General features: G+C 40.9%; 3 protein-coding genes and 1 pseudogene across 3 annotated transcripts; 2 read left to right on the top strand and 2 right to left on the bottom strand.

The window, feature by feature from the left end:
- The first annotated feature begins 251 nt into the window (after positions 1-251).
- Positions 252-10,909, top strand: otoa (otoancorin). Its single transcript, XM_076108956.1, is given in 27 exon segments — positions 252-309; positions 403-464; positions 908-929; positions 1,093-1,169; positions 1,442-1,507; positions 1,702-1,764; positions 1,880-2,067; positions 2,151-2,284; positions 2,890-3,008; positions 3,115-3,257; positions 3,666-3,783; positions 3,894-4,310; positions 4,434-4,562; positions 4,786-4,835; positions 5,323-5,443; positions 5,536-5,654; positions 5,741-5,882; positions 6,215-6,408; positions 6,487-6,577; positions 6,770-6,872; positions 6,966-7,156; positions 7,637-7,786; positions 8,328-8,470; positions 8,786-8,922; positions 9,089-9,180; positions 9,925-10,078; positions 10,239-10,909. Coding segments are annotated over 27 exon segments (3,366 nt in total). The 3' UTR covers positions 10,322-10,909.
- Positions 10,741-18,932, bottom strand: znf687a (zinc finger protein 687a). The gene is made up of 11 exons (XM_076108955.1): positions 18,795-18,932; positions 16,356-18,305; positions 15,760-16,015; positions 15,460-15,626; positions 15,178-15,362; positions 14,904-15,080; positions 14,633-14,795; positions 14,307-14,537; positions 14,086-14,195; positions 12,919-13,021; positions 10,741-12,828 (listed from the first exon to the last, which is right to left on the bottom strand). Exons 2-11 carry the CDS (start codon positions 18,282-18,284, stop codon positions 12,208-12,210), a joined length of 3,942 nt encoding a protein of 1,313 aa, XP_075965070.1. The 5' UTR covers positions 18,285-18,305; positions 18,795-18,932; the 3' UTR covers positions 10,741-12,207.
- Positions 18,933-20,016: 1,084 nt separating this feature from the next.
- Positions 20,017-24,424, bottom strand: LOC142969187 (26S proteasome non-ATPase regulatory subunit 4-like). Its single transcript, XM_076108896.1, has 10 exons — positions 24,280-24,424; positions 23,229-23,369; positions 23,030-23,144; positions 22,661-22,747; positions 22,197-22,265; positions 21,882-22,097; positions 21,558-21,663; positions 21,289-21,426; positions 20,574-20,611; positions 20,017-20,480 (listed from the first exon to the last, which is right to left on the bottom strand). The coding sequence occupies exons 1-10, from the start codon at positions 24,303-24,305 to the stop codon at positions 20,310-20,312; spliced, it is 1,107 nt and encodes a 368-aa protein (XP_075965011.1). The 5' UTR covers positions 24,306-24,424; the 3' UTR covers positions 20,017-20,309.
- An 826-nt stretch (positions 24,425-25,250) lies between these two features.
- Positions 25,251-26,138, top strand: LOC142969188 (C-reactive protein-like; annotated as a pseudogene).
- Positions 26,139-26,197: the final 59 nt, after the last annotated feature.

Here is a 26,197-nt window from a genome sequence, read left to right as displayed (position 1 = left end):
GGTAACTAGATCACAAATCCTCAGAGGAGGAAGCTTGTCATAAAACTGGAGGTGGTTTGCATGGAGACAGGTTCCATAACAACTAGAGACTGAATAACAAAACTGAATAAGTTTCTGTTATGGAAAGAAATACATCGTTACATAATGCAAAGAATACAAAAGTCAAAATGACTGGTAATATGTGTTGACATGAATAACTTCTTTGAATTCTGTCCTCATGTTCAACAGACAGGCAGGCAGGTCTTTTCACCATGGCCCCGAAAGGAGGAACATTTTTCCTTCTCCTCATTGTGGCCTGTGCAGCCTTGGGTAAGCAACACCATTACATTGATGGTCTTAAGAAATGCAAGCCCAAATGTATGCATGTTGTTAATGTGTGTCTTTTCATAATTATTCATTAAGCTATACCACCAGATGGGATGCCTAAAAATAAACGTGACTTCAGAGACATGGCCAAAAAACTGGTATGTCATTTCTTGAAATACTTGTTAGCTTTGAAGGGGATTCTTATTTTCAAGTAAAGCTTTCATTGTCAAAGAGAAGAGATTTTATGCGCACACACACACACACACACATTCTAGTTTTACAACTGTATGGCCTACTTGTTGCATATCAGAACCTTCATCATCACCAGGCTTTTCAGGTCCATGAACACTTTGTGCCTTTCATCTTAATTGTTTTTTAAAGATCACAGCTTCTTGTCAGCATCTACCATCAGTCTATGAAACTTTTTTTTGTTCATATACTGTATATAAAGTATATAGAAAACCCCAAAAGTACTGTAATTAAGTCTTGTTCACATGTTTTTTCAGTTCAATAAGTTTTTCTAACCATTAACAGAGAGTAAGTTAAAGAATTACATATCATACCTTAACGATGACCCTGATGTCTGTCTTTTTTTCATCAGATGAGGAAGTGCCAGACTAAGGGTGAGGGAACTTTCTCTCTCTCTCTCTCTCTCTCTGTCTCTCTCTTCCTCTGAGAGAGAGAGATTCATAACGCAAGACACAATAATACATGGCAAATAATCAGACCAGTCCTGATGTTGTTTAACTGTGCAACATATAAATATGGAGGGTTTCTCTGTTACAGGATACCCCGCGCCTGAGATAATGCAGCTGAAAACTGTCTTCAATAACAAGTAATTCTGTGTCTGTGTGCGGGTCCCTGTTCTGTCTGGTTGATTTCCCGAAGAGGCAGAAAATGTCAGATGTTCAAATGTTTAGGTGCCTTTTTATGAATATACATGTATTGGCTCCTGACCAAAGTGTAGGAAGCAGAGGGCTGCTAAGAAAAGTGAAAATGGATGATTAAAGGCTAAAATTAATCAGAAAATTAAAACGCAACACTTAATATTTAAAACCATTTCTACTGACCAAACAACTGTTTCCACTTTCAATCCTCTTTCAGTGACTTGCCTATGACAGACATAAACTCTGAGCAATCTGACACCCTCCTACCTACTTTTCTCAATGTCCTGCATTCTGTTTCTACCGACGAAGAAATGGTGCGAATACACACACACACACACACACACACTCAAGCACTTAAACCACTGTCAGTAATTATTGATTATTGGTTATTTTCGGAGCATTCCAATTGTTATCTTACTGGTTTATGGGTCATTATATTTATTATTTGTTTAACTGCACCTCTTAGCCAGAAGACATTAGTTGTCTATTTTTTCTCTATCTCGTTTAGACAACCAAGATGTGGAATTTCAAGAATCTTCCAACCATGCTCAAGCTGATGAGGAACTCCTCTGTCAGTACTCCAGACCACACTAATGCCAAGATCTTGAGAAAATAAAACCTAATCCATTAGCTAATGCAGCTTTCTGGCCCTCTATTGATTCCTGCAATCTCTCTCACTCACCCAGGTGGCATCTGCATGTTACATGCAAGCATTTGTGGCTCCTCTGTGCTGGGCGACTTTGACCTCACGGAGTGAAAACAACATGACTTCAGACGAGTATGACACACTGCTCTCGGCTGCCAAACCTGCGCTGCGGAATATGCCTTTTAACCTTCCCACTGACGTAGGAAGACGCCAAAACCTGAAAAAAATGTGAGTGTGCCATTATGTAATTACTTCCTCTGCTGTCTCTCAGCAGCTTTTCCTAAAATTGTAAAATTGGTCGTTGGTTCCAGGATGAAGGTGCTGATGGAGGTGCATGATCCCATGTCTAAAGACCAAAGGACTCGGGTGGTAAGATGGGTGAAAGAGCAGATCACACAGCAGTACTTCAACTGTACAATGAGGCCACCATCTGACCCAAGATCAAGTAAGAAATTAGTTAAGACCATCAGAAACCATTCTCTACGATAAAGTCAAGTCAAACATTCTGATATATTTATCATTAACTATTCATGAGAAAATCTGATTAATTCATACTCCTATGTGAAACAGATAAAAGATGAAAAATAACAGAGACTGGAAAAGCGGGAGGTAGACGAGCCTCTCGTATGTAGATCCTACAAAGCAAGTGGACAATTGTGTCATTAAAAAACCTTTTTTTTAAATTAAGCAGGAGAAAATCTGTGATAAGAGCAAGGACAAAGGACAATGGGGGATTGTTTGTGTCACAGAAACGCTGCATCTTTTGTGTGCGTTTCTTAGACACAGTAAGTATGCTTGCAAATGTATTTGTTTAGATGGGACTTAGATGTAGGGAATCATGCAAATCAAAGATAATATCAAGTGCTACAGGAAGGGGACAGTCTCCAGCACTGGTGACAATAAACACTCATCAGTACAGCAAACAGCCAAATCTTACCCGGCCATAAATCCTGAATGGGTTGGTGTGACGCCTTGTTTCCTGCCTCTTTCCTGTTGTCACTTTTCTGTTAAGTATGAATGTGACTTGTAACAGCCTCATTTACTCTGTAGTGCTGATGAAGAGCTGCAAACCTTTACTGGAATGGCTGAACTTGGAAGCGTTGACCATGATGGGACCTTACGTCTCCCGTTTAGCAACAAAAGACGTTGATTCTTCTCCCAGAGAACAGGTTAGATGGTGTGCAGAGAAGGATGAAGAGCCAATGCAACCAGCAGCAAAGGACACGATTTTAATTTGTAGCTCTGTTGCTTTGTTTCCTTCATTTTCTCCTCTAGCTGTGTGAATTTTTCCGCTCAGCCCAGTTCACATCCGCTATGAATATGACCTCTAAGATCAATCCAAGCCTGGGCAAGAAGTTTCTCCAAAGATTTCAAGAGTGCTTCCGTGGAAAGAAGGAGTTTGCTGAGAATGTGGACAAGTATTTATGCATGAATGTGCTTTACAGTTAAAAACTAATGACAAACTTAAAACATAAAGACTCTGTATCCGAATCTAGATCTATACTTACATAACTTGTTTTCTAGGTTCAGGTTTTTCTGTCTTTCCCATGTCATGTCATTTCTTGGTAAAACTGAAGAGGACAGATGAAACCTTCCACTCACTGTTTACCCTGAATGTGGGAGCTTTAGGGTTTTTTTTTAAGGAAGAAAGGTCTTAACAGCTAAGAGAGAAATCATGATACATACATACAGTCACTCATTATATGACAGAGAATGGGACATTAGTATTATGATAATTCTGTATATAAGTGAATGTACTCAACATTATAGAGAGCTGATTCAATTTCAAGGTTTAAATAATTACTACTTATCCACTTCCTCGTCAGGCTCGGCATACTGGCCTGTCATTTTTCCGCTGCTCCAGACTTGACTCCTGACATCAGCAGGAAACTCCTCTCTGAGCTTAACAACTGCGATGACTTCAGCAACCCCAAGATCAAACAGGTAGCAATTACTTGCTTAAACTTACCCAAACTTCAACCCATGGCCCCCTCGGCCAGAACAGAAGTAACATTTTCTTTTTCTTTTGTCTTCTTACCCTCTGCTGACTAAAGCTGAAGACGACTCTTGTCAAGTCTGTGATGTCAAATACAAACAGCACTGAAGCACTTGGCAAGCTGGGCATAAGTGTTGCCTTGCTGTCTCCCAAACAGCTGTCTGAGATTCCTGACAAACCACTCAAAGAATTACTCAAAAATGTGGGATCCACCGTCCAATGGACACGGGGCCAGCAGCACACCCTGTCCAAGAAATTGCTTTGCAATAACGGGAGCTTGCATGACTGCTGGAAGTCTGGCGCTCTTATGCGCTCACTTCCTCGCTATCTTCAGTCAGTTGCAGGTGGTTTGCCAAGCAGTGTGCTCAAGAACGTCAAGAACATACTGCCTGATAAAGAGGGCCTGAGCAACATGTGCATGCAGATGACAAAGGGGCAGCTGATGGCTATGCTGCAGGGGGTGAGTAAGGAGAGAGCAGCAGGAATTACTTTATTTATTACCACCAGCTATGACTCTGATGCCTACAGATTTATATGAAAATCCAACTCTCATTCTCAAATAAACAGTGATTTTGTTCATATATGTGATTTAATTTAGAAACACTGTGACTCAGAGATGGTGCGGAAGTTGTCCGGCCGTTTGCTTCACAGGCTTTCTCTAAACAAACTGGACAAAGCAAACATCTCTTTGGACCAAGTGGTGGATACAAATTGGTCTCAGCCACAGGTAATGTCCCTGAATACCTCCTCTGTCAACAGCAACGACCTATTAACACATTTCATTACACATTTTCAACATATTTTGAATTATCTGTCTTATTATTGTTGTTCTTAAAACATTCACTATAAACCAATGTGGATTACAGTTACTTTCCTAATGTATCTGTTAATTGTTAGTTAAGTAATGAGTTGTATGTACTAAAAATTGGTGCAATCTTTCCGACTTATAGGCAGCTCTCTTTGCAAAAAACATGATGCACGATGGAAAGAAGTTTCATTGGTAAGATACAGCAGTGAACAAAAAGCAGAACTTCCAATCAATACAATGCAATACAAAAGCCTTACAATAATACGGCTAAATTGTTTCTGTTGTGACTGGCAAGAGGTGTTAATTCAAATTCGTGGTCATTTTCAAGATCATCAAAGCAAACGATGATCTCTAGTATGTCTCTATAACATTGAACATTGGTCATCAACTGAGCAAGTAACATTGTCAATCCTCTAAAACATCTTTGATTATCATATATGAAATTATTATATATAAGATTAACACTGAAAAAAACAGTGTCTCCATGTTGAGAAAACAATGACACTTGACTTAAATCATCACTTCTGACATGTAGTAGAAAAAAGCTCGTTAGCTTTACCAAATTCCCGTTTAATGCAGGCATATGTATTGTTTCAGTTATTTGCATGCTCTTGTTAGTTTGTACATTTTTGCCATTTGCCTAACATGCTTACATACTAAACATTATTGGCCGAGACAGGAAGCTACATTCAGTCTTTCAGGGAGTAACCGCTGAGATGATAGACGACGTAGCGGACAATGATATGCAAGACATGGCTCAGGCCATAACAGAGACTCCGCACTGGCTCTCCAAAGCGCAGGTATGTATTTACTCACACATAAAGTATGTACACAGATATGTAGATTAATTATTTTTAGAGTATACCAATTGACAACAAATATACCTTTTCAGGCAGGATGGGCAGCCAGAAAGCTTTTTGCAACTAAGGAGAAAGAGAGAGTTGACTATTTCAAAAACGTCACTGTGGAGGAGATGAACAACATTCCCACATACTTACTTCTTCACCTGCCGTAAAGAAAGTAGTTTCTCTAACACACTTTATCTTAAAATCCATACCAAAATGTAACAGCTCTCTATGTCATTTACACTGTCCCAGGCCTAGGAAGGTGGGGGATTTGCCTGACTCTGTGTGTCCCGTCTTACTTGAGAAGATAGAAGAGGCCAACCTGAGTTCATTGCCTCATCGTTCCCCTTCTCGCCCCGCACTCACCCAGAGAGCTCTGCTTTGCCTGGCCGAAGTACACGCAAGGATACAGACGGGTGATAAGTTAAAGGAAAAAGCTAACAACAACTATCTCATCAAGGTGCTGAATCATCTAGAGCTATTAGAGCGGCAAAAATGCTCCTTGGCGTAGATGGTCCAAGTTTCCTGAACTCTGCCAAAATATATTTCCTCATTTGGTGTTTTAATGTCCAACACATTGGTCCAAAATGTTTCATAGGTGTTCAATTTGGAATTATTTATTATTCACTTTTTCCTTTAAATTGTCAACTGCTCCACACCTATTATTGTAACATTTTGAGTCTATCGCGTGAACATCAGCCTAAGATATTCACTATGTATTTGCAGGGGCCAGACCTATCTGGACTGACAAATGAGACTGTGTCCAAGCTTGGACCGCTTTTATGTGAGCTTCAGCCTTTCCAACTGCTCCAAATGGCCCCAGATGTCCTCAAGTTCAGCCTCCAGGAAATGGCTTCCTGCCAGCACATTCCTCAGCGCCACAGGGCAGATATAATTCAGCTGGTCGCGCAGACTTTTGGGTAGGACAGTTTCCCTGTGGACGCCTGAGTAGCTGCAGAGAAAGCAAGAGTCATGCATTTTTTTTAAATCTTTTGCAGGGATCCATCTAATTGGACAGCTGAGACTATGGAAACACTGGGTCCTCTCCTCCTTTTGGATGACAATGCCACATCTGCTCTGCCCTATAAGGTGTGTATCTTTTGTCTTAACCATCACATGTCATCTGACCACTGATGCAGCTCATAATGTTCCACATTTTTATCAATACATCACTCAAAACCAAGAGGGAGTTCAGCACCGCACTCTTCTTGTCGCAATAATTTGTGCATGTATTTCTTATAATACCGTTTTCTTTATTGTTTCCCTCTCTGTCTGTGTCAGCCCTGGATGAAGGACGTTCTCTATTTCCTGAAGTCGGGCATGCGCCCCTCAAAAGCCCTGGGGAAAAAAATCTTCGATCTCACCACCACATCAAATGCAGCATGTAAAAAGAGACTTAGTGATACCGCGCAAAAAAATGGTGCACTGTACTTTTCTATTTCTCACCTGCTATGCGTTTCTCTCTTGTCTCTCTCAGCCACCAGTAATGATGATGAAGAAGTCACTGTGGTGTTGATTGAAGAACTTGGAATGAACAACGTCTACTGGAAACCTGCACAGCTGGCTCAGATGTCAGACACAACCTTCCTCGCTACTTTAGAAACACTTGGGGCTGTGTCCGACTACGGGGCAGACCAACTGGCCGTGCTCAGTAAAAAAGCAACTGAGGTACAATAGAGGCACTGATCCTGGTTCTGTTCATTCAGTGAACAGAGGACTCCTCTGGTGCATTGATATAGGGAGAAAGTCAATTTATAATTTTTTCTTGTTCTAACATTTCATGGGGTTTTCATTCTTTTGGTTTGATTGTGGAGGTTGGCAGTGAGGTCACCACAATGAGGGACTGTAGGAACACTATTTTGGAGGGCAGCTGAACCTTAACTTTTTAACAAAATTTTGAAAAAAATCTCTCCCACACCCTCCCTCCTAATATCTAAAAAAGAATGTGTTTAATCATCGAAACTGAAAGTGCATGAAGAATATAATGAATATAAATTCAAGTTCAAAACGTATTCAAAATGTGAATCAAGAACTTTTTTTATGCTGTCATTGCATGTTTTGATATAGACACCCAGCATTTTGTGTTCATCACAATCATTTTCTGATTAAAAGCTTGATTCACTTGATTGTTTCTGTGTGTTTCTGCAGGTATTGGGCCCAGTGTCACAGATGACTGAGAGTGTGGTGATACAGATGGGATGCATAACTCGGGGCTTCTCCAATGCAGACCTGGAGAAGCTCCCCTTCTCACTCGACACTCTGGAGGAAATTGCCAAATGTGGCTGGAAGGAACCACAGGTGAAGAATAAAACCAGCTTCATATGTTCATGACTGCTACTCGTGAATGTATGAAGAAAACAGGAAACAGCGTTGGATCCAGGATCTCTCAGCGATTTTCAGCCTTCTTCCACATCTATGGGCCCCGTAGAGCATGCACACTAGCGTTTCCTTTAAGTCCGGCTCCCAGCTCCCGTCAACCTTGTTCACAGGCTCAGTCACATAAACCGAGGGAGAAAAATAATTCTGGATTTGCCTTCATAGTTAGTTTGCCTTCATAGTTAGTTATACAACTTTTAGGACCTTATGATTCAAATAAGGGCTATTCAAGTGTTCGTACTGGAAAGTTGAAAGTTGAAAATATCCGTTGATTTACATCCATCTCTTTCCAAATATATAAGTCTATTGGAAAAAGTATTTTTGGGACCCAGAAGTTGTAATTCCACCAGTTTGCCACTATGTACAAATTTGCTTCCAACCCTGGTGCTCTTCCTGGGGGCTTGCTACGACTCGTATACTGATTACCATGATGTTCACTAATCAAGATAACCTGTCTCAATAGATGGAGGCGGTGTGGAAGGGTGTTGCTTTATATAACAACCTGACAGTGCAGCAGCTGGATGCTGCAGACATGGTAGCACTGAGCCAGTTCATCTGTGGCCTAAACTCCAGCGAGTTCGGACAGCTCAGCGTCACCGCCTTCAAGTTTGTGCACCATACAGAACTCACTACTAGTAACTTTAGATCAGTCAAGAGAGAGATACAAAAATATTATATTATACAAACTCTGTATTTCTCTCATGCACCTCCACCATATGTTTTAATCTCTGGTCTTAACGTCCAATTTGTAGACTATTAACCAAAAGAATTCTGGAAGCTTAAATAGTTTTGAACCAAATATGGTTTCACAATCAAAGGTGAAATTTCTTTCAAGCTTTTTGTTAAGTTCACAAAGTATGCATTCTTTAGAGAAGAATCAAATATTTGTACTATGTCATGATGTGTCTGTGTGTGTCACAGGGACGCTGTGGGCTCAATGGATGGTGTTCAATGCTCCTACAAGGCTGCACAACAGTTGAAAAATCTTGCTGTGTCTGCATTTGGAGAACCCAACACCTGGACTGAAGCACAAGTGTCTGAGCTGGGCAACATCGTTGGTTAGGCAATCACCTCTACTCTGTGTTCTTTGCACACAAAACCCAAGTGTATTATTCTCCGGAAGTACTGTAAATTGTTGGCTGGTGCAGAAACTCGTTTTCGTTCTCGTTCTGTGTCGAGCAGCTTTTAACAAATATACTGACAAGCTGTTTCCGTCTCCCTCAGGTGGGTTGGATTCAGCTGAGTTGGCTTCTTTAGACCCGGCTGTCTTCTCATTTATCAGCAGGTCCTGCATCCGGCACATACGACACTGGGCTGTAAGTAACTTTCTCAAACTTTTGTTCTTGATTTCTATCGTCTTTCAGCTTGGAGCCAAATCTAGTTAAGTACATTTTATCAAGTACTATACTTAAGTCGAGATATTTGGACTTAACAATAGTCTTTTTAATTTTTTATTTATGACTATGATTTATATATACTATCCTCTGACTTTTTCTTGACAAACTATACAATTGCTTTTTCCTAGATTCATTACTATGACTTTTTCATGACTTTTTTGACATACTATACTGTATTCTTTTTTCAACATACTGTACAAAATATACTATGACTTGTTCATGACTTTTTCCAACATACTATACTATGACTTTTTTCTGACTTACTATACCATTACTTTTTTGTATGACTTTTTGTATGACTTTTTTTGTCATATTACACTATGACACTACTTTTTTCGACATACATTTTTTATGACTTTCATTAAATATACTTTACTATGAATTAAACTATAGGCCTACAATGACTGATTTTTTTTCCGACATAAATATACTATTTTTTTACATGCTATGACATTTTATGACTCTAAAGACATAATATAGTCTGCCCTTTTACTACAACTTTAAAAATAAATCTGTATATAATTTTTAATACAAAATATTCAACTTTAAAAAACGGGATGTGTTGTTTAGTAAAGAAAAAGAAATCTTGCTCGTATCCAGTAATCTTAATAGGATTGTATTTCTATGCTATTAAAGTGATTTTGGTTCTGTTTCCCCCCTCAGGCTCTCTCAGTTACTCAGTTGAAAGCTCTTGGACCCGACAACGCTGCAATGGTAACCAGTGAACAGCGAGCTTCCCTGAGTGATGAGCAGCTGGCCGCACTTGAAAGTGCTTTGACCGGGTCACCTGACCAAACACGGCAATCTGGCATCTCAGGTAACAACATACATGTCCGCTGCTGTAAATTCATTCAGTGGTAGAAAATAGTGCGTTTATGTAAGACCCCATCCTTCATAGTAAGAAAATAGGTTTTCATGGACTTTCAAGGCTCAGTGAGAAATTCTTTGCATTCAGTCTTCATATCGCTCTCGTGCAGGTACTCCATCGCTGAATGTTGAGGGGATCTCAGCTCTCATCAAGCCCTTTCTGTTACTCTTCATGGGGTTCCTGCTGCTGTGAGAACAGAAAGCCACCACATCCAACTGCAAAACCTAGCGGGGCTTTAAGCTAACCACACACCCGGCCTTATTAACATTAGGTGCTCTTGTGACATTTAACTCTTCAAGTTTGTTATTTGTGATGAAGACATGTTTTTCATAGATAAGCTAAGTCTGAGATAACTTGTGTGAGCATAGGAGTGTGCCTATTCTAAACATGAAGTGCATAATCATATGATCTGTTAATCTGTGTAAGGAATCTCTATTATTGCTTTTAAGTACTCTGTCACTAGAATGAAGAGGAATATTTGTGTCTTTATTTGACACTGCACTGACAAATGAAAAGTGATTCAACTCAATAAAGAATATTGATATATACGTACTCAGTTACTGTTTAAATGGTATTTGACGACAAAAACAAGTTAAAATAAGACAATGTGCCAGTTTTTTTTTTTTATTTGTTTTTTTTTTAAACCTTTGGATATAAATCATCTTTTCAATGCAAGAACAGAAAAGTTAAATAGAACAACGAGTGTTCAAGCATTGGATAATCTCCTGAGAAAGTGAGCAGAAACAGGTCACTGATGACAACAGATCATAAAAACTAAAACTCAGACGGGGATGCATAGGCTCAGTCAATTGATCCTGTGGACATGAAAAAAAGTGCCACTGAATCAAAACACATCCTCTATTAACATATCCTCTCAGATCTCTTTGTATCAAGCAACTATTTAGTTTAACAGTTCTGAAATTAAACAGATTTCTTTCTGTGTTGATATGGAAGCTAAGTTTACACATCAAGAACAACCTGCTGACAGTCACTGAGCTATGCTGCAACATCAGATTTTCAACAGTGCAAAGCATGAAAACTAATTTAAAGTACAGAGTTCAACATGTTCTTCAAAACATCAGAAAAGCACAAGGAACAGACATCATCGCATACGTACTGATCTTTTGTCTCATAAAACAACATTTAGAAAACGCATCACAGAGAAGGAATAACTCACTTAATCCAATGTTCATTAACATTCATTCAGTTTTCTCCATTAACAACAAATTGTTTACACTTCAGGTTTTTGCTGACCATTGCCCAAAGCAAAGTTGAAAATTAAATTGAAAGTTATTGGTCACTGTAATACTGGCAGTGAAGACATTCCTTCACAATATGATGAACTATGGGGGTAAATCCAGGGATCATTCTGTGAAGAAATATATTCAGAAATTTAGTTTCAGCAATCTGAGTTAGACAAATGAAGTGGGTCCAAAATTTGTCTTTTTAGGACCAAATTTCACATTTGTATAGAAGCCAATGACTGCTTTTGGAGGTGGCAATCAATATACATTGTTATTGTACGTTTCTGAAAATGGCAATAAAAAAAGTATACATATTTAAAGGTAACCGAGTTAACATTCTAAACCGCTGCAATGCTCATTTAAGAATATGTAATAAAAAATAATAAAAAGGACTTTGCAGAAAAATACCTGGGTTGCCGTTCATACGTCTCCTCAGTAAGATGAAAATATAGAAATCAAAACAGACACATTCCATCACTGACTATCAACATTTAATGAAACATCCGTCATCATCACAGTAGGCTCACAGCGACTAGTCAGACTAGCTGTTCACCGACAAAGAAGCAGCTCTAATCCTGTTAGTCATCACTACTGACCACAGAAATGCAGCATCAGATCCTGAGTGTCAAGTAAAAGGTTAATCTCATCCTCACCAGTAAAAATCACATCTGATTGTTTTACAATCTATTCACATGGGAACTCTGTTATATCACCTCTCTTTGGTTTAATTCTTGCAAAAGACTGCTAACCCACTCTTTGATAACAAGTCGACAGTATATAAGGCACGTGTAAATATTCTGTCATCACCAACCGACAGTGCTCTTAGCCATGTATTTAGGGATTTTTGCCGGCGTTCCTTGCATTGATAAAAGCCATACCGTGAGTTCTGAAGTGCGTAGTCAGATCTGTTGCCTTTTCGAATTGTTTGTCACACACCCTGCAGGCCAGTGTGCCCTCCTCTTCCCTCCCCTGAGCTATGGAGGATTGAGAGGCGGGTGATGCTGGTGCCGAACCGTCCAGGGAACTCTTATACTCGTGGTTCCTGTTGGTACCAGGGGAAGGTGCTGGGTGCATGCTGATGGATTGCTGGTTATCAGTGGATGCGTCTCTCACTTTGTGGGTGATGAAGCGATGGCGTGACAGGGCAGAGGTGGATGTGAAGCAGGCGCCACACTGTAGACACTGCTGACCGCCGTTGCCGCCCTCTGTCCCTCCTCGTCGGTGCTGGCCGATATGCTCCAGGAACAATGCCTGGTCCTCTGTGGTGAAGCCACAGGGGGAGCAGCGGAACCCAGACTCGAAGGGGGCAGAGGAGTAGGTCCGCAACTTCTTCACTGGACTCACTCCATCAGTGGACTCGTCTTCCTGCTCCATCCTCACAGCAACTTTCCGTCTCCGGCAAGACCCCAAACTACCGTCCTGTTCTGAGGAACTGTCGGCCTCATCTCTGCCTCCCTGCGACCAGAGGAAATCAAGCTGCAGTTAACAACATCTTAGTTCAAATAGTTTCCTGTTTGACTTCTGGAAAAGAGAAGAGTGGCTTACTATCGGTGTGTTCTTGCTCCCTGGGTCCATGCTGTGTCTTTGCTGAACATGTTTCTCCAACATTGCTCTGCTGCTGAATGTTTTCTTACCCTCGCTGCAGAACCTACACACACACGATTTATTAACTTGATGTAGTCATCATTTTTGGACCATCGCCTATTTCAGGAATCCCAGTTAAAGTAAGGCTGACATTTTTATTTATTATTATATAAGCATTACCCCTAAAATCACAAATAGCCCATGGAATAAGGAATAATTAAAAAATAGTTTAGTCCGTCATAAAAAAGGCATAAAATGTCGTAGTATAGTAGGTCATATATAAATATATAAATGCTATAAACAAATCATAGTACATTATGCCAAAACAAGTCAGAAACAAAACAGAGTATTCCATAAAATTTCATATAAATAACATTTAAAAAGTCATAGTTTAGTATGCAAAAATATGTAATAAAGAGTAGAGTATTCCATGAACTTTCATAGTATAGTATGCTATAACAATGCCATTAAGAAATCATAGTGTATTATGCCAAAAAAACAAACAAGTCATAGAGTATTCCATAAAATGTCATAGCATGTCGTATAAAAAAGTCTGAGTATAGTATGCCAAAAGAAAAGGTAAGTATGACGCTCTTATAGAGGAGGTTCTCTTTCACTCTCTCCCCCCTTCTCTATGTGTGTCTTTGTAAGCGCATATACACTATGCATGCAGGCCCCACTGGAGTCTAAGCTGAAGGACTTTCTGGTGAACCCACATGGTTTCATCTGATTTTGCACGAAATCCGGTGGCACCAATGACCAGCATTAAGAATAGCTACATATAAACAGCCCGATGGTCTTGTTTACTTATGTAGGTCATATAGAGTCATCAGTATTAAATTACGACTGTTCCATAACCCGTGTTGTGAATCTAGGGTTGGCTTTAACCCGCTGACGAGCCCCGTACACCTTGTTAAACCAGGGAGGAAGGGCCAACTTTAAAAAGTGGTGTTTACAAAAAGCAACTGACAAATCCTACTCATACTCACGACCTGAAATCAGTGAGGTCACCACCTGGGTGTTATAAACAGAAATGCTCTTGATAATAGTTTCAACTTTTGGACAAAGTGCCAGCAAATTCAACTGCGTCACAATCAGGATAAGGAATGCAGAATTTGAGATACTCACTCGCAGCGGAAGCGGTTCATGACTTTGTGTTTGTCTCTGATGTGACGTCTCATACTGGAGGTGGTGGTGAAGGAGCTCTCACACTTGTTGCAAGGAAACTTCTTCAGATTCTACATAACAAACACAAAAACATCTATTCATTTATAGCTGTATCTAAAAACTAAATCTATTCAGTCAAATGAGACATCTTTGACAGCAGGGGGTATGGCGGACTTCCAGACCTTGCTATGTTGCTCAGCCATGTGGGTAATGTAGTCTTCCCGGTCTGTGTAGCGTGCATGGCAAGGTGCACACTTCCATCCGGAGGGGGTCTTCATCCTCTCCGTCTTCACCTTCTCTTCATCCAGCCACTCCTCTCCATCTGAGCTCTCCAACTTCACTGAAGGCCGTGAATGAGAGGAAGCAGCTGGAGGTGACGGCAACTCTTGTTTCAACGAGGGAGTCTTATGTGTCTGAGGAACAGAAGAAGAAAAAAAAAAGAGTGGCATTATAAGGCTGTCTTAACACTAACTGAATCAAATTAGACACAATGTAAGCATACAGGTACCTTGAAATGATCCAAAAGGGAATTCCTCTGAGAAAACAACTTGGTGCACTCAGGGCATTTAAACACATGCACCTTTTGATTGGTTAGATGAGTGTCAAAGTGGACGTGCAGCAGAGACTTGTTTGTAAAAACTGTGTCGCACATGACACATTTATATATTGACCTGTAAAAAGGATAAAGAACGGTGTTAATTAATTGAGAGGAAACATTTATTTTCATGAGTTAAAGCACATCTGTGTGTGTGTGTGTGTGTGTGTATTGTAATATATACATGGTCTGTCCTTCAGTGAGCGTTGGATGTTGGGCACTGATGTGGTTCTGTATGCTGGGAGCAGATTTAAAAGCCATAGGACAGTTAGGGCACTTGTGGAACATATCACAATGAGCCTGTTGAATGTGAGCCTTCACCGAGTTAAGCCCCCCAAAGACTACCAGGCAACTGGAACATCTGCAGAGAGAGAAAGAGTTGTTAAATGGCAAGAGGAAAGAGGGGGAAACACGGGCATGTAAACAGAACTCCTGTGGCTACAACAACGACATCACACCTGTATCCAATGCGTCGTGCAAAGTGTAAGCAGGTCTCGTTAAGGTGCGTTTGAAATAGCGGCTGCTTGGCCGTGCCCCCACACTCTGGGCAGACGTGTGGAGGACAGCCTTGGTGGATGCGTTGATGAGCTGCTGCACTGCAGCTGTTGGGCAGAAGCATGGGAGGAGAACACTCTGTGCATGACTAGAGAACAACAGAAAAAACAAAGGAATTAAGTTAATTCTCCTATTGTTGGAAAACAAATTTAAAAACAAATGTCCTCACACTGAAAGGGACTCACAGAGGTTTGTGCTGGTTGGATTTCTTGGAAATGCGCGGCCACTTCTTCTTTGCTATGGAACTGAGCCTGACACTCAGAACATGTATTACTGATGTGCTGCACTGTGTCGGCTTTCTTCTTGGACACTGCTTGATGTGGCATCGGTGCTGGGGTGGCCGATGATGGTCCTGAACAGGGTGACAAAAGAGAAGGAGAGAGGAATCAATGAGGAGTATACAAAGAGAGACATAACCACACATACGAATAACATCCCAAAAAAGGAACAGTTAAGCAACAGTGCTGAGACAGATGTTAACCAACCAGTTGCCTTGGGTTCCTGGTGGCCAATCATCTGCTCCATCGGAACAGGTTTCATGATCAGGTGTGAACACTGCATGATCAGGCCTCTCTCCTTGTGTTCTCTGGCGTGTAACAGCAGGCTGCACTTGTTGTAGAAGGCTAACCGCTTGGCGCAGTGATTACAGGTCACCTCGATCCTCAGCGAGCGGCGATCGTAGTGCCGCGCCAAGCTCTGCTTCAACGCAAAAGCGTCGCCGCACTCCAAACAGCGGTAGCCCTGCACGGGATCAGACGTTCATCTTCTTAGATATTGACATTATTATTAAATAGAGCTACGTGAAACACTGCTGTGAGCTCGTCATGTCAAATTAAGACCAATGAAGCCTCGTTCTGTTGGAGGAACGCTGCCTGCAAGGATCATTATGTTACAATGAAAACAATTTACCTGTGACACTGTTCATAATGCAATATCAGATACTGCACACATTCTCTTCCCTTTTATTGCTTTTTTTATTTAAATAAATGAAAACCAACAGTCCAAAATCCCCAAAAATTCAGTTAACGAACATATATTCTAATAAATAGTTGTTTCAGCACTGTTCACAATGACAGCTTACCTGTGCAGGTAGAGGAAGGCCCCACTCTGCAGGAAGAGGTGAGCTCAGGTCTGGTTTATAACTGGGCAGGAGGTTCTTGTTGTTGAGGATCTTATTGAAAGCTTCCACCAGGTTGGTCTGAGTCTTGGATATGATCGCCCCGGTGCTGTTAACTATGGAGGCTGGTCTGCTGCTACCATGAGGCGTAAGCAAAGGTGAAGGAAGTGTCATCCCACTGTTCAGAGCTTTATGACCCAGGCTGCGAGGGTTGATCCCACCCGGGCTGACTCTCGGAGTGGAGACGGAGATGGTGGGCAGTGCTGCAGTTTTGGTGATGCTAACAGCTGTCGGGGAAACTTTAGACTTGGTGTCCACTGCGGTTTTGTCTTTGACCGTACTGGCACCTTCCAGCGTTGCGGCACAGGCATCCTGGAGTATCGCCATTGCAGGCAACTGAGATTGCTGTGATAACTCCCTCTTGGATCTTGTGTTGTGACGTTCTGGTGAAGGTTTTGAACTATTCGCCCCCTTGGGAATGGCTCTTTTTTTAGGGGCAACACCCGTCACAGTCCTTGTGACGCTACCTGTAGGCATTTTGATTTTAACTTTGAGGGGACGCAATTGAGATGAAAATGTGTCTGCAGCGCTAGCAGACCCAGGATCGTCAGTGCCAGCACCACAGCTCTCCTCGTTTGAATTTTCCCCATCTCCGGCCACCTTTTCACTCAGCTCCTCAGGGTCACCTGGCCTGTCCTCTTCTTTGGGCTCACCTTCCATGAGCTCCTCTTCGTGACCTAAGTCCTTGTGGTTTGCCGTTGCTTGGGCCGTATCAGGGCTTCTGCATCTCTTGGGGATTACAAAACCTGTCTCACTGGGCGGTGGGCTCTCAGGTGAGTCCCTTTCATCAATCACATGCTCTGGGTATTTCTCCTCTTGGACTGATGCAGAGCCCGCGCTGAGAGAGGGGAGGCAGTCCTGGAGGCTCTGTGGTTGAGGAGCTGTGGAGGCACAACTGAGGGTGGTAGGTTGCCCTTGCTCCTCAAGTTTGGGTTTAGGTTTTGCAGGTGCCAGAGAAGGCAGAGGACGATGAGAGACAAGACAGGGATGGGATTCAGGAGACGCAAGAAGTTCAGACTGTATTTTTGCTCTGTATTTAAATTTGGGAGGGGAGGACATTACAGATTCTGGACTCTCCTGGATCACAAGCGGACTTCCTAAGTCAGGCTCCGAGTCATCGTCATCTGAGTGCATAACATGTTTAATTACAGCCTTAATACTCCCATTTTGTGGTGAAGGGGAGGACGATGGATTACTGAAGAGACAAGTTTCCTCCTTCTCAGGTGAGTGACGAGTAAGGTGAGGACTGACTGAGTGTAGGGAAGGGGGAGTTGAGGAGTTAGGACCAGCCCTAGTCGAAGACTGGAGGTAGGGGAGGGGCTTCGGACTGGTTATGGCATCAGTCGCATGTTGGACTAATCTAACCTCAGCTCCTTTAACGCTTTTACTCTCAGTAGCATTCAGTGTGGACCTCAATGGTGAACAAGGGTGCCATGGCTCTGTGTTGGACTGTCCCTGGTCCCTGGGGACAGATCCCTCAAAGCCATTGGCAATCTGTGGCTCCACGGGGGCATCAGCAGCCATTTGTGGACCAAGTTGTGAGGTGAGGTCACCCACTGTGACTGTGACATCACTGTGAGACTTCTCCTCCTCTTCCAAAGACTCAGATCGTACTGTGTTCTTCACAATAACACTGACCACGGGGAGGTCACTGTGTGAGGCAGGAGGGCAGGGAAAGCATGAAGGAGACCCACTCTCTCCATCATCTGAATTAGTCCCCACCTCATCCCGTTCCTCCTCTGGACTTGATTGAATGGCCTCTTTGGCATCAATGTCAGGAATGTCAAAAGCTGCCAGCAAATCATCAAAATCAGGGGTCTTCATGTCCCCCATTGCCAGCACAAGGCTCGAGACCTATCGGGGCAACACACGAGTCAGAACAACGTTACATATTAACGGTAGCTTAATCGTGACACGTTGACACAGTTGGACTGCGACAGCTATACTTGTATCTAATTGAAACAAAATATGTGACAGATGTTATCACAAAAGGGTCGCGATTGTCTGGTTAAATAAAAAGAATAGTTGGTTATTCTGCTCCAGACTACAGATAAACAGGTCTAAAGAAACAAGAAAGTCGCCGTTTCGCCTGTCAAACTTAACTGTGGTGTTGCAACAAGTGGGTCCTTCTGCTAACAGCTAACGTTAGCTAAACGTTAGCATTTAACTAGCTGGCCGTGCTAACGACAAATAGCCAACTTTCCTCACGTAACGTTCGTCAAAAACTACAATTAGCTAGAACAGTGCAACACTCAGCTAATGCGGTCCCAATATATAATACTTCATGCGTGTTGTATTTGCTCTAGCTGAAGCTAACATTAGCTTCTATTTAATTTGAATTACCTGCTAACGTTAGTTTGCAAAGTTGGTTCCTGACTTTCTTCTCGGACGCATAAATCCCTCGTCAACACATTGTGCGACAGTGACTTCCCAGGTGCCTCAAAAAGGTTGTCCACAACATTAAAGCGCTGTCATTCAAAAACATTCGTAAAAATTAACAATTTAAACACTATTTCATGAAGAACTTTTCCAATACGAACTGAACATTCTGCACTTTTCTCTACAATCCGTGACTTTTGGAGAGTGGTGGTAGAAGCTCTCCTATATTACGTACAATTACAAAAGCAATGGCATCAAAACATATTTAAACTACCAGAAGTAAAAGTACTCATTTGGTAGAATTTACCTTTTTTTTACTGTTTTGTGATTATTGGTGTATTAATGGGCACGTCACTACAGGCTCAATTTATTTATTATTGATATATTTATTTGACTATTACCGGACATGGGGTGACAGAGCCTTCTCCATATCTGCCCCCTCCCTCTGGAACTCTCTCCCCAAACACATCCGAGACTGCACTGAACTTTCCATATTCAAATCTCAAATGAAAACCCACCTGTTCAAAACTGCTTTTAATGTGACCACTATTGTGTATTTTATGTTTTTAGTGTATTGCTTTTATATATGATGATTTTAATGTAAAGTGTCTTTGAGTTTTATGAAAAGCGCTATATAAATAAAATGTATTATTATTATTATTATTATATCTTTTAATCTGAATCTGGAGAGTGACTGGTACTTTTGGTTATCAAAGAAATTTAGTTGAGTAAAAAGTACAATATCTGCCTCTGATGCAGTGATTACAAGTATAAAGTAACAGAAAATGGAAATTACAGGTACCTACAAATTGCATTTAAATACAGAATTTATGTAAATGTTCTTATTTCTACTGGTTTTGGTATTATGAATCGATAAATCTAGAAAGATGTATGTACATTTTAGTACTTGCTGACACGCTGTTATTATAACATTTGATTTGTGGTCTCACATACTATAGTAACACGACTGCAGATTATTATTAAATAATTCTGCAAGAAAAACACATTAATAAAACTGTATTCATCTGCTTTTTAAGTTACATACTAAATATAAGTTATACACTGATGATACTTCTCATTCGAAGTACCTGTGATGTTTGTAAACATTAATGCACATCCATTGAAATTAAATTAAATTGATAAGTAGGTGTACAAATTAAACTGTAAATAAATTTCAAGTACCACCTTGTATTATGTCAATTTATTGAGGACATCTGCCTTCTTACTGAGTAGTTATATTACAAAAGATTCAAAAGAAAGCATTTCTGCTTGACACAAAAAATGAAATCAGAATAGGCCTTTAACCTTAAGTTGAAAAAAAGCAAACATTGTTTCCAGTTTACACAGCCTGTACACAGCCACATAAACAAAATGGTACCTGTACGGAGGAGGGTAATAATGTAACTGTGAATAACACATGCGGTGCAATTCTCTGGTCTTTTTTTATTCATATCATATATTAAGTTCTTCTTTAGGTGTTCATTTCTTTTTCTCCTCGTCCTTCTTGTTGTCGGGTTTAGAGCCCGTCTGGGAAGCCAGGGAGCCCATGGCGCTACGGATGGCCTCGTTGTTTGGGTCGACTCCGGGAAGGTTTTCCAGGACGCTCTGAAGAAACTCTGGATCCTGCATAACATCATAGTCCTCTTCATCCTGGACAAAGAAAATGACATATTGTAAAGATTACCACGCACATTTCAATCTGGTGAAAAAGACAAATGAGAACTAATAAAGGCTTGTGCGTACCTTAGCCTTGCTGGTGTCAGCTCCTGTGTCCATGTCCTCTGCAAGAAAAATGGAACAGAAATGTTGTTCGATTAGGAAAAATGGGGTTTATGGACAACTGTGGTCATTTTTAACCTGGATTGATGATGTGCAAAATAATTATTGCCAAAGGTATTGCATCCGTGTGTCTTATCTTAAGTAACGAGAGCAATACCATGCTTGTACTCTCATGCTGCATTTAGTTTGAATAGAGAACTTTGTAAATATGGACCTTAAACTGTAACAAACTGCTCTTGCCAACTGTTGCCAAAAGTCATTAATCACAAGTAAGATATGTGGGAATGTTTTCCAATACAATTTATCATGCCAGGTGTAGTAGAGTAATGAATTGTATTCGAGTGCCAGTACAAACAAGCCAATAACCCTTACAGTAGCATCTCCAGGTAATCATTAACCAAATTGGCAGTTAGATATATACACTTCTACAATCAATCATACCTTTTGTAATAAAAGGTTGACATTCCATGGCTTATTTCAGATTCTGAGATACAAATAGTACAAGTAAAACACATAAAGGACACCCACCAACTACAAAACAAAACGTTCTGCTTCCTCTAACATGCCGTGAACATGATTTTATATTGTTGATGTGATGCATACTGAATCTCAGCTTGTATTAGAAGTTATCAATTCTCCTAGTAAGGGAAATTCAGAAAAGTCAAAATCCGTGTTTAACCTGCTCCTTCTCCCTGCATGGACATCTGCAAAGCATAGGCAATCTGTTCATCCTCAGTCATGCGGCTGAAGTCTGGTAGAGCAGGTGTGGCTGACTCTGTTTGGGGAACGGACATCTTCAACAGGGCATCATCAGACTCTGCAACAGAAAGAGAGAAAACACACTATGTGAACTCACTCAAAGTGGGAGCAATATATCCTCTACTGAAAGAAGATGGGCAGAAATTGGCATCTATGATGGCAAATCAAGTTGTTGGACATTTTTCTCACCATCTGCAGCAGGAGAGGCAATACCAGCTTCAGTAGATGTGACAGCGGCTCTGCGAGATTCATCCTCCTGTCGTTGTCTCTGCTCCTCCATAGACACTCTCAGAGCCTAGAGAGAAGAGAGGAAGAAATCAGCAGGTAGCATAATGCCACACACATACACTGAAGACGACAGATTAAAAATGTGGTGTAGAAGGTAGTGGGGGAAAAAAACAGCAGTTTGGACGAATAATCCAGAAGATTTTAGAGTCAAAAGACAAGAGAAGTTGTAAGTTCAATAAACTACACAAACAGTGACCCATTTTTACCCACTTTCCCCTCGCTTACCAAGGCAAGCTCTGGGTCTGCACTGGGATCCACTCCAAACTCAAAGTCACCAGCACCCAGGCCCAACACTGCACCTCCCTCTCCAGCCAGGATGGGTGAGGACAGCAGGGCATCAGCCAGACTGGGGCCTGGAGGAACAGTGACCAGGTGGGAGCCTGCTCCCTCTTTGCCATTCAGTGTGTTGATGAAGACCGTCAGCTTCTCTGTGTTCATCTCCTGCAGGGGTGAGAAAGAACGAGGGTCAGCACGTGGACCAGACAACAGCGTAAGAAATACATTAAGAACATTAGATATTCAAGATGAGTGGGAAAATACCTCCTCTCCAAAGTTAATGATATCCACATTGACCTTTTCCTTCTTTAGACGCTTTGCCATTTTGACGAGCTACAAGAAAACAAAAGTACTTCAGTGACACATACATATTTTATCAGAAGGCTGTAATGAAAAAAAAAATACTAACTCAGCTAGAACACCACACATTTAACTACACAGCTGCCCATTTCAATAATAATGTAGTTTACATTAATGACTTAGTCAGTCATTTCTTTAGATAAGCCAAGTGTGAATAATTATGTGTTCATATCAATTTGGTGCATACAGGTAGCCGTGTTTAAAGTTCACTCCGTAAGAGTCCGATGAGCAGCTTTTCCAAGATGTCGACCATCCCGTCCAAAGACAATCTCAATTGTCTGATATTGTTGAAAGTATCCTCCCTGGTTATAAATAACAAAATCCCAAATACATAAACACACGTTGACTTATTTCAGAACGTAGCTCACTTCTTTTTCGTTGTCCTCCACTGGGCTGCCAACAAACGCAATAATGCGCATCTTGTGGTTTTTGCCCTGTCTGTGCTTCAGTGCCAACTACAGAGAGAAACACAGCAAATTGGAAAAAATAAACTTTATGAACTGAAAAAAAAAAGGTTTTCTGTGACGAATAGGATGATGGATCTTTTCACCACAGACATTCTGGCATGTAAAGTACAGGTGTAATTAATAACATTTAGATGAGGCAGTTCTTTCACTGACACAATAAGTCCCATTGTTCCATAATTTGACTTTCCATATCTCTCCCAGCTCCGCTATTGGTTTTCCTGCAGGAGGAGCGGGAGAAGACTCACTTTGTAATGAAAGTCACAAACTCACGTGTGCAACCCTGATGCCGGTGCAGAAGCAGATATTTCCAATAGGCTGCACAGCATGCAGCTTGGACAGTATCCTGCCCGTGTCTGGAGTCAGTGTGGTCAGCACCTCACAGTTGCTGCACAGGGAGACACAACACGTGTGTTATTTTATCTAAATATTTTAGATGTCAGCACTCTCAGTCAAACACATTGCCTCTTACTTTGCCATGGTGATGAGGCCCACGTTGTTTTCGGGGTTGGTGCGGGTCTTGGAGTGACAGACCATATTAACTGCGTCCTGCTGAGCCTGCAGCCGGGTGGGCAGAAAGTCTCCATTGCGCATGTACTCACTATTGTCCACACTAAGAATGAAAAATAGTGTCAAGAATGTAAACAATGTAGAGTACACTGATTGGACTAATATTGGTTATAACCAACGTACATCTCTAATAGGTACTCTGTATAACATGTGAAGGGGTGGACACTGAAACAATCAGTTCATTAATCAATTCAATGATGGAAATGACTGCAAACAGTTTTCATAAGTGATTCCAGCTTCTCAAAAGTGAGGATTTGCTGCTTTACGTTGTATATTTTAGAGAAACACGTTGCTTTGGGAAAATGTCATAAGCATTTTAAACTTCTTTCTGACATTTAATAGACAAAATGATTAAACTGTCAACATATTTCACATGACGATCATTGTTGTAGCCCCAGTAAACACAATAACCTGATCTCATACAATGTAACTTTGAGTCCTGCAGTACTGCTACCTGTGAAAAAACATATTGTTTAACAAAACAGGTTTCTTAATATGTGTTCTCTCCCTGAATGTACCCAGAACTGAGAGACAGTGTCTATTTGTGATAGCTGACTATTGTTTGCTAGCTAATGCTAACGCGTTAAACAAGAGACATTTCATCAACTTGAGGCTCAATCTGAACTTAACAGCTAAATTCTCTTAAACGTAAAAGAGCAACTTCACACAGGCTAGCGTTAGTAATCATATAACTTGTTAAAGTGCATAACGTGACTAAACAGCCCTTTGTTAGCTGTGTGGAGGAAGCTCCTCCCGGCTAACTTTAGCTAGGTGATGGAGTGACTCAGGGAATAGCTTGAGCATCTTAACACAGACAAAACTAAATAAACGTACGAATGTTTCAGCCAAACGACGTAAAAAAGACGAATATTTATTTTTATCAAACAACAGCTCATTTTGAATAAAGTTACGCTTCTCCATTTATAACTTTAACCATATTTCTTATTCCTTACCAGACCATAGTACTTTCAAGCACCATCTTGATGTCCGTGGTTTACAACGTCATCGTGAGGGTTTATGGGTAATGGTGTTTTCTTTGTTTTTCTAAAAGAAAAAAAGAAAAACACCGTGTATTTCATACAATGTTAAATGTTAGGATGATCAACTATTTAAAAAAAGTTGGATACAATAAGCTCTAAAAGTTTGCTCTAATGCTCAAATATAATGACTAGCCTATAATGACATTATCCTCTATTTCTCTTGCTCTGTGAACCAGTGGTATGCTCACTCTCAAATGCCAAGGACACAAATGTAAAAGGGCCACCTACTGGACTGTGCATGCAACAACAGATATCAATGAGAATAATAAATAACAAAAGACACATGTGCATATGTGTACACAGTGCTATCACAGGTGTGTGCATGGAAGCAATAATGTAGGTGCCCTATGATAGAAAAAACTGCTTCCTTTGTAGGTAAAAAAAATAATCATGCAAGTGTCACATTAAGAAATAGTTCCACCCTTGATTTATTCTCCACTTGGGAAATAGTACACAGTCTTCCATGATGAAGCAGATCAAACATCCTTAAACTGGGGCATCCAGGACAAGATGCTGACACGGATAAGTCACAAGGTAACGGATAATCGAAACATCTTAGACCTAATAGTTCCACCGTCTTCAAAACAAGGGATTGATGCTTTACTTTTTTTTTCTTCAAACCTAAAATTTTTCTCATTCATTTTCAAGCATGTGATCCTTTATGTTTTTTGTTGATTTGTTTGAATTCACTGTTATAATACAAATAACCAATTTAATGAAGTGACATTTACTGAAAACACTGTCTAAATTCACTTCCCTTTGTAAAAACTAAAACAAAGAAAAACATATAGTACTTGAAACATGCAGATGCTGCGAATGCTGCAAAAACTGTTAACTATTCTAACTAATAGGCCAACTAAAATATTGACATTTTGAAATCTCAGATGGAGAAACTCTTACTTTTGATGGTGATGTTTGCAACATGTTGAGCACCCCGAGGTATGTCAACCTTTCGTCAAAGAACAAAGCTTTGTGCAGAAGTTTGTGTTCACACAGTAGCAGTTAAATCACATCTCTTCAATACTTATGTTTGTCTCAATCACAGAACATTTTAGTTCATGTAGTCAGTATTCTTGCTCACTCTCCACCGCTGAAATAATTTCTTGGTTAGCTTTTCAACCTTTGCAGATTTATCAATCAAAGTCTTTGTCTTCCCCAAGCAGACCGATATAGATCATATGAATCTCAAACCAAATTCAGCTCTGTGACCCGCTGTCTCTGGTGACTGGTTTTGTCATAAGAAAGCGTCTATATTCATTTTAATGTTTGAAGAACTGTTTGCCCCAGATCTCACCAGGAGCAACGGGCTCTTCTCTTTGTCTACTCCCACGCACAGCAATGACTTTGTGCTCTATAAGATCAACTCAGAGAATGTCATAAGAATGCATGTCTGCAAGGGGTACAGACGTCCTGATGCTGCTATTTGCTCCAAACACCTGGCACTCTTTGTGCACCACCTGGCGCTCTGACAATATGTTGGCTCAGCTGTGAGTGGACCATCAAGAGATTCATCCAATCTGGGCCCATTACTGGAGCACCCATCACCATCCTGGGCCAAGAGCAGGAGTCCGTGTGGCGGGGGTTTGGATGAGAATCAATCATTCATCGATACGATTACTAAGGTCCACATGTAGGACTACGTCATCCCCACCGCTGATATCAAACGCTATATCGATGGCATGTACTTCACTCCAGGCAATGTGTTCAAATGATGAGCTCTGGAGTATGAAACAAGGCAGGTTTTGGTGGATGGGGAGTCTGATCTTATGTAACAGAGCGTAAGACATTGAATTAATGAGACAAAACGCAAATCAAACGCATTATACTCTCT

This window comes from Anarhichas minor, unplaced genomic scaffold (assembly GCF_050575085.1).
Source record: "Anarhichas minor isolate MPS153535 unplaced genomic scaffold, ASM5057508v1 ptg000041l, whole genome shotgun sequence".
Classification (NCBI taxonomy): Eukaryota; Metazoa; Chordata; class Actinopteri; order Perciformes; family Anarhichadidae; genus Anarhichas; species Anarhichas minor.
Note: the sequence above shows the minus strand (reverse complement) of the source record. Positions and strands in the feature narration are given on the sequence as shown.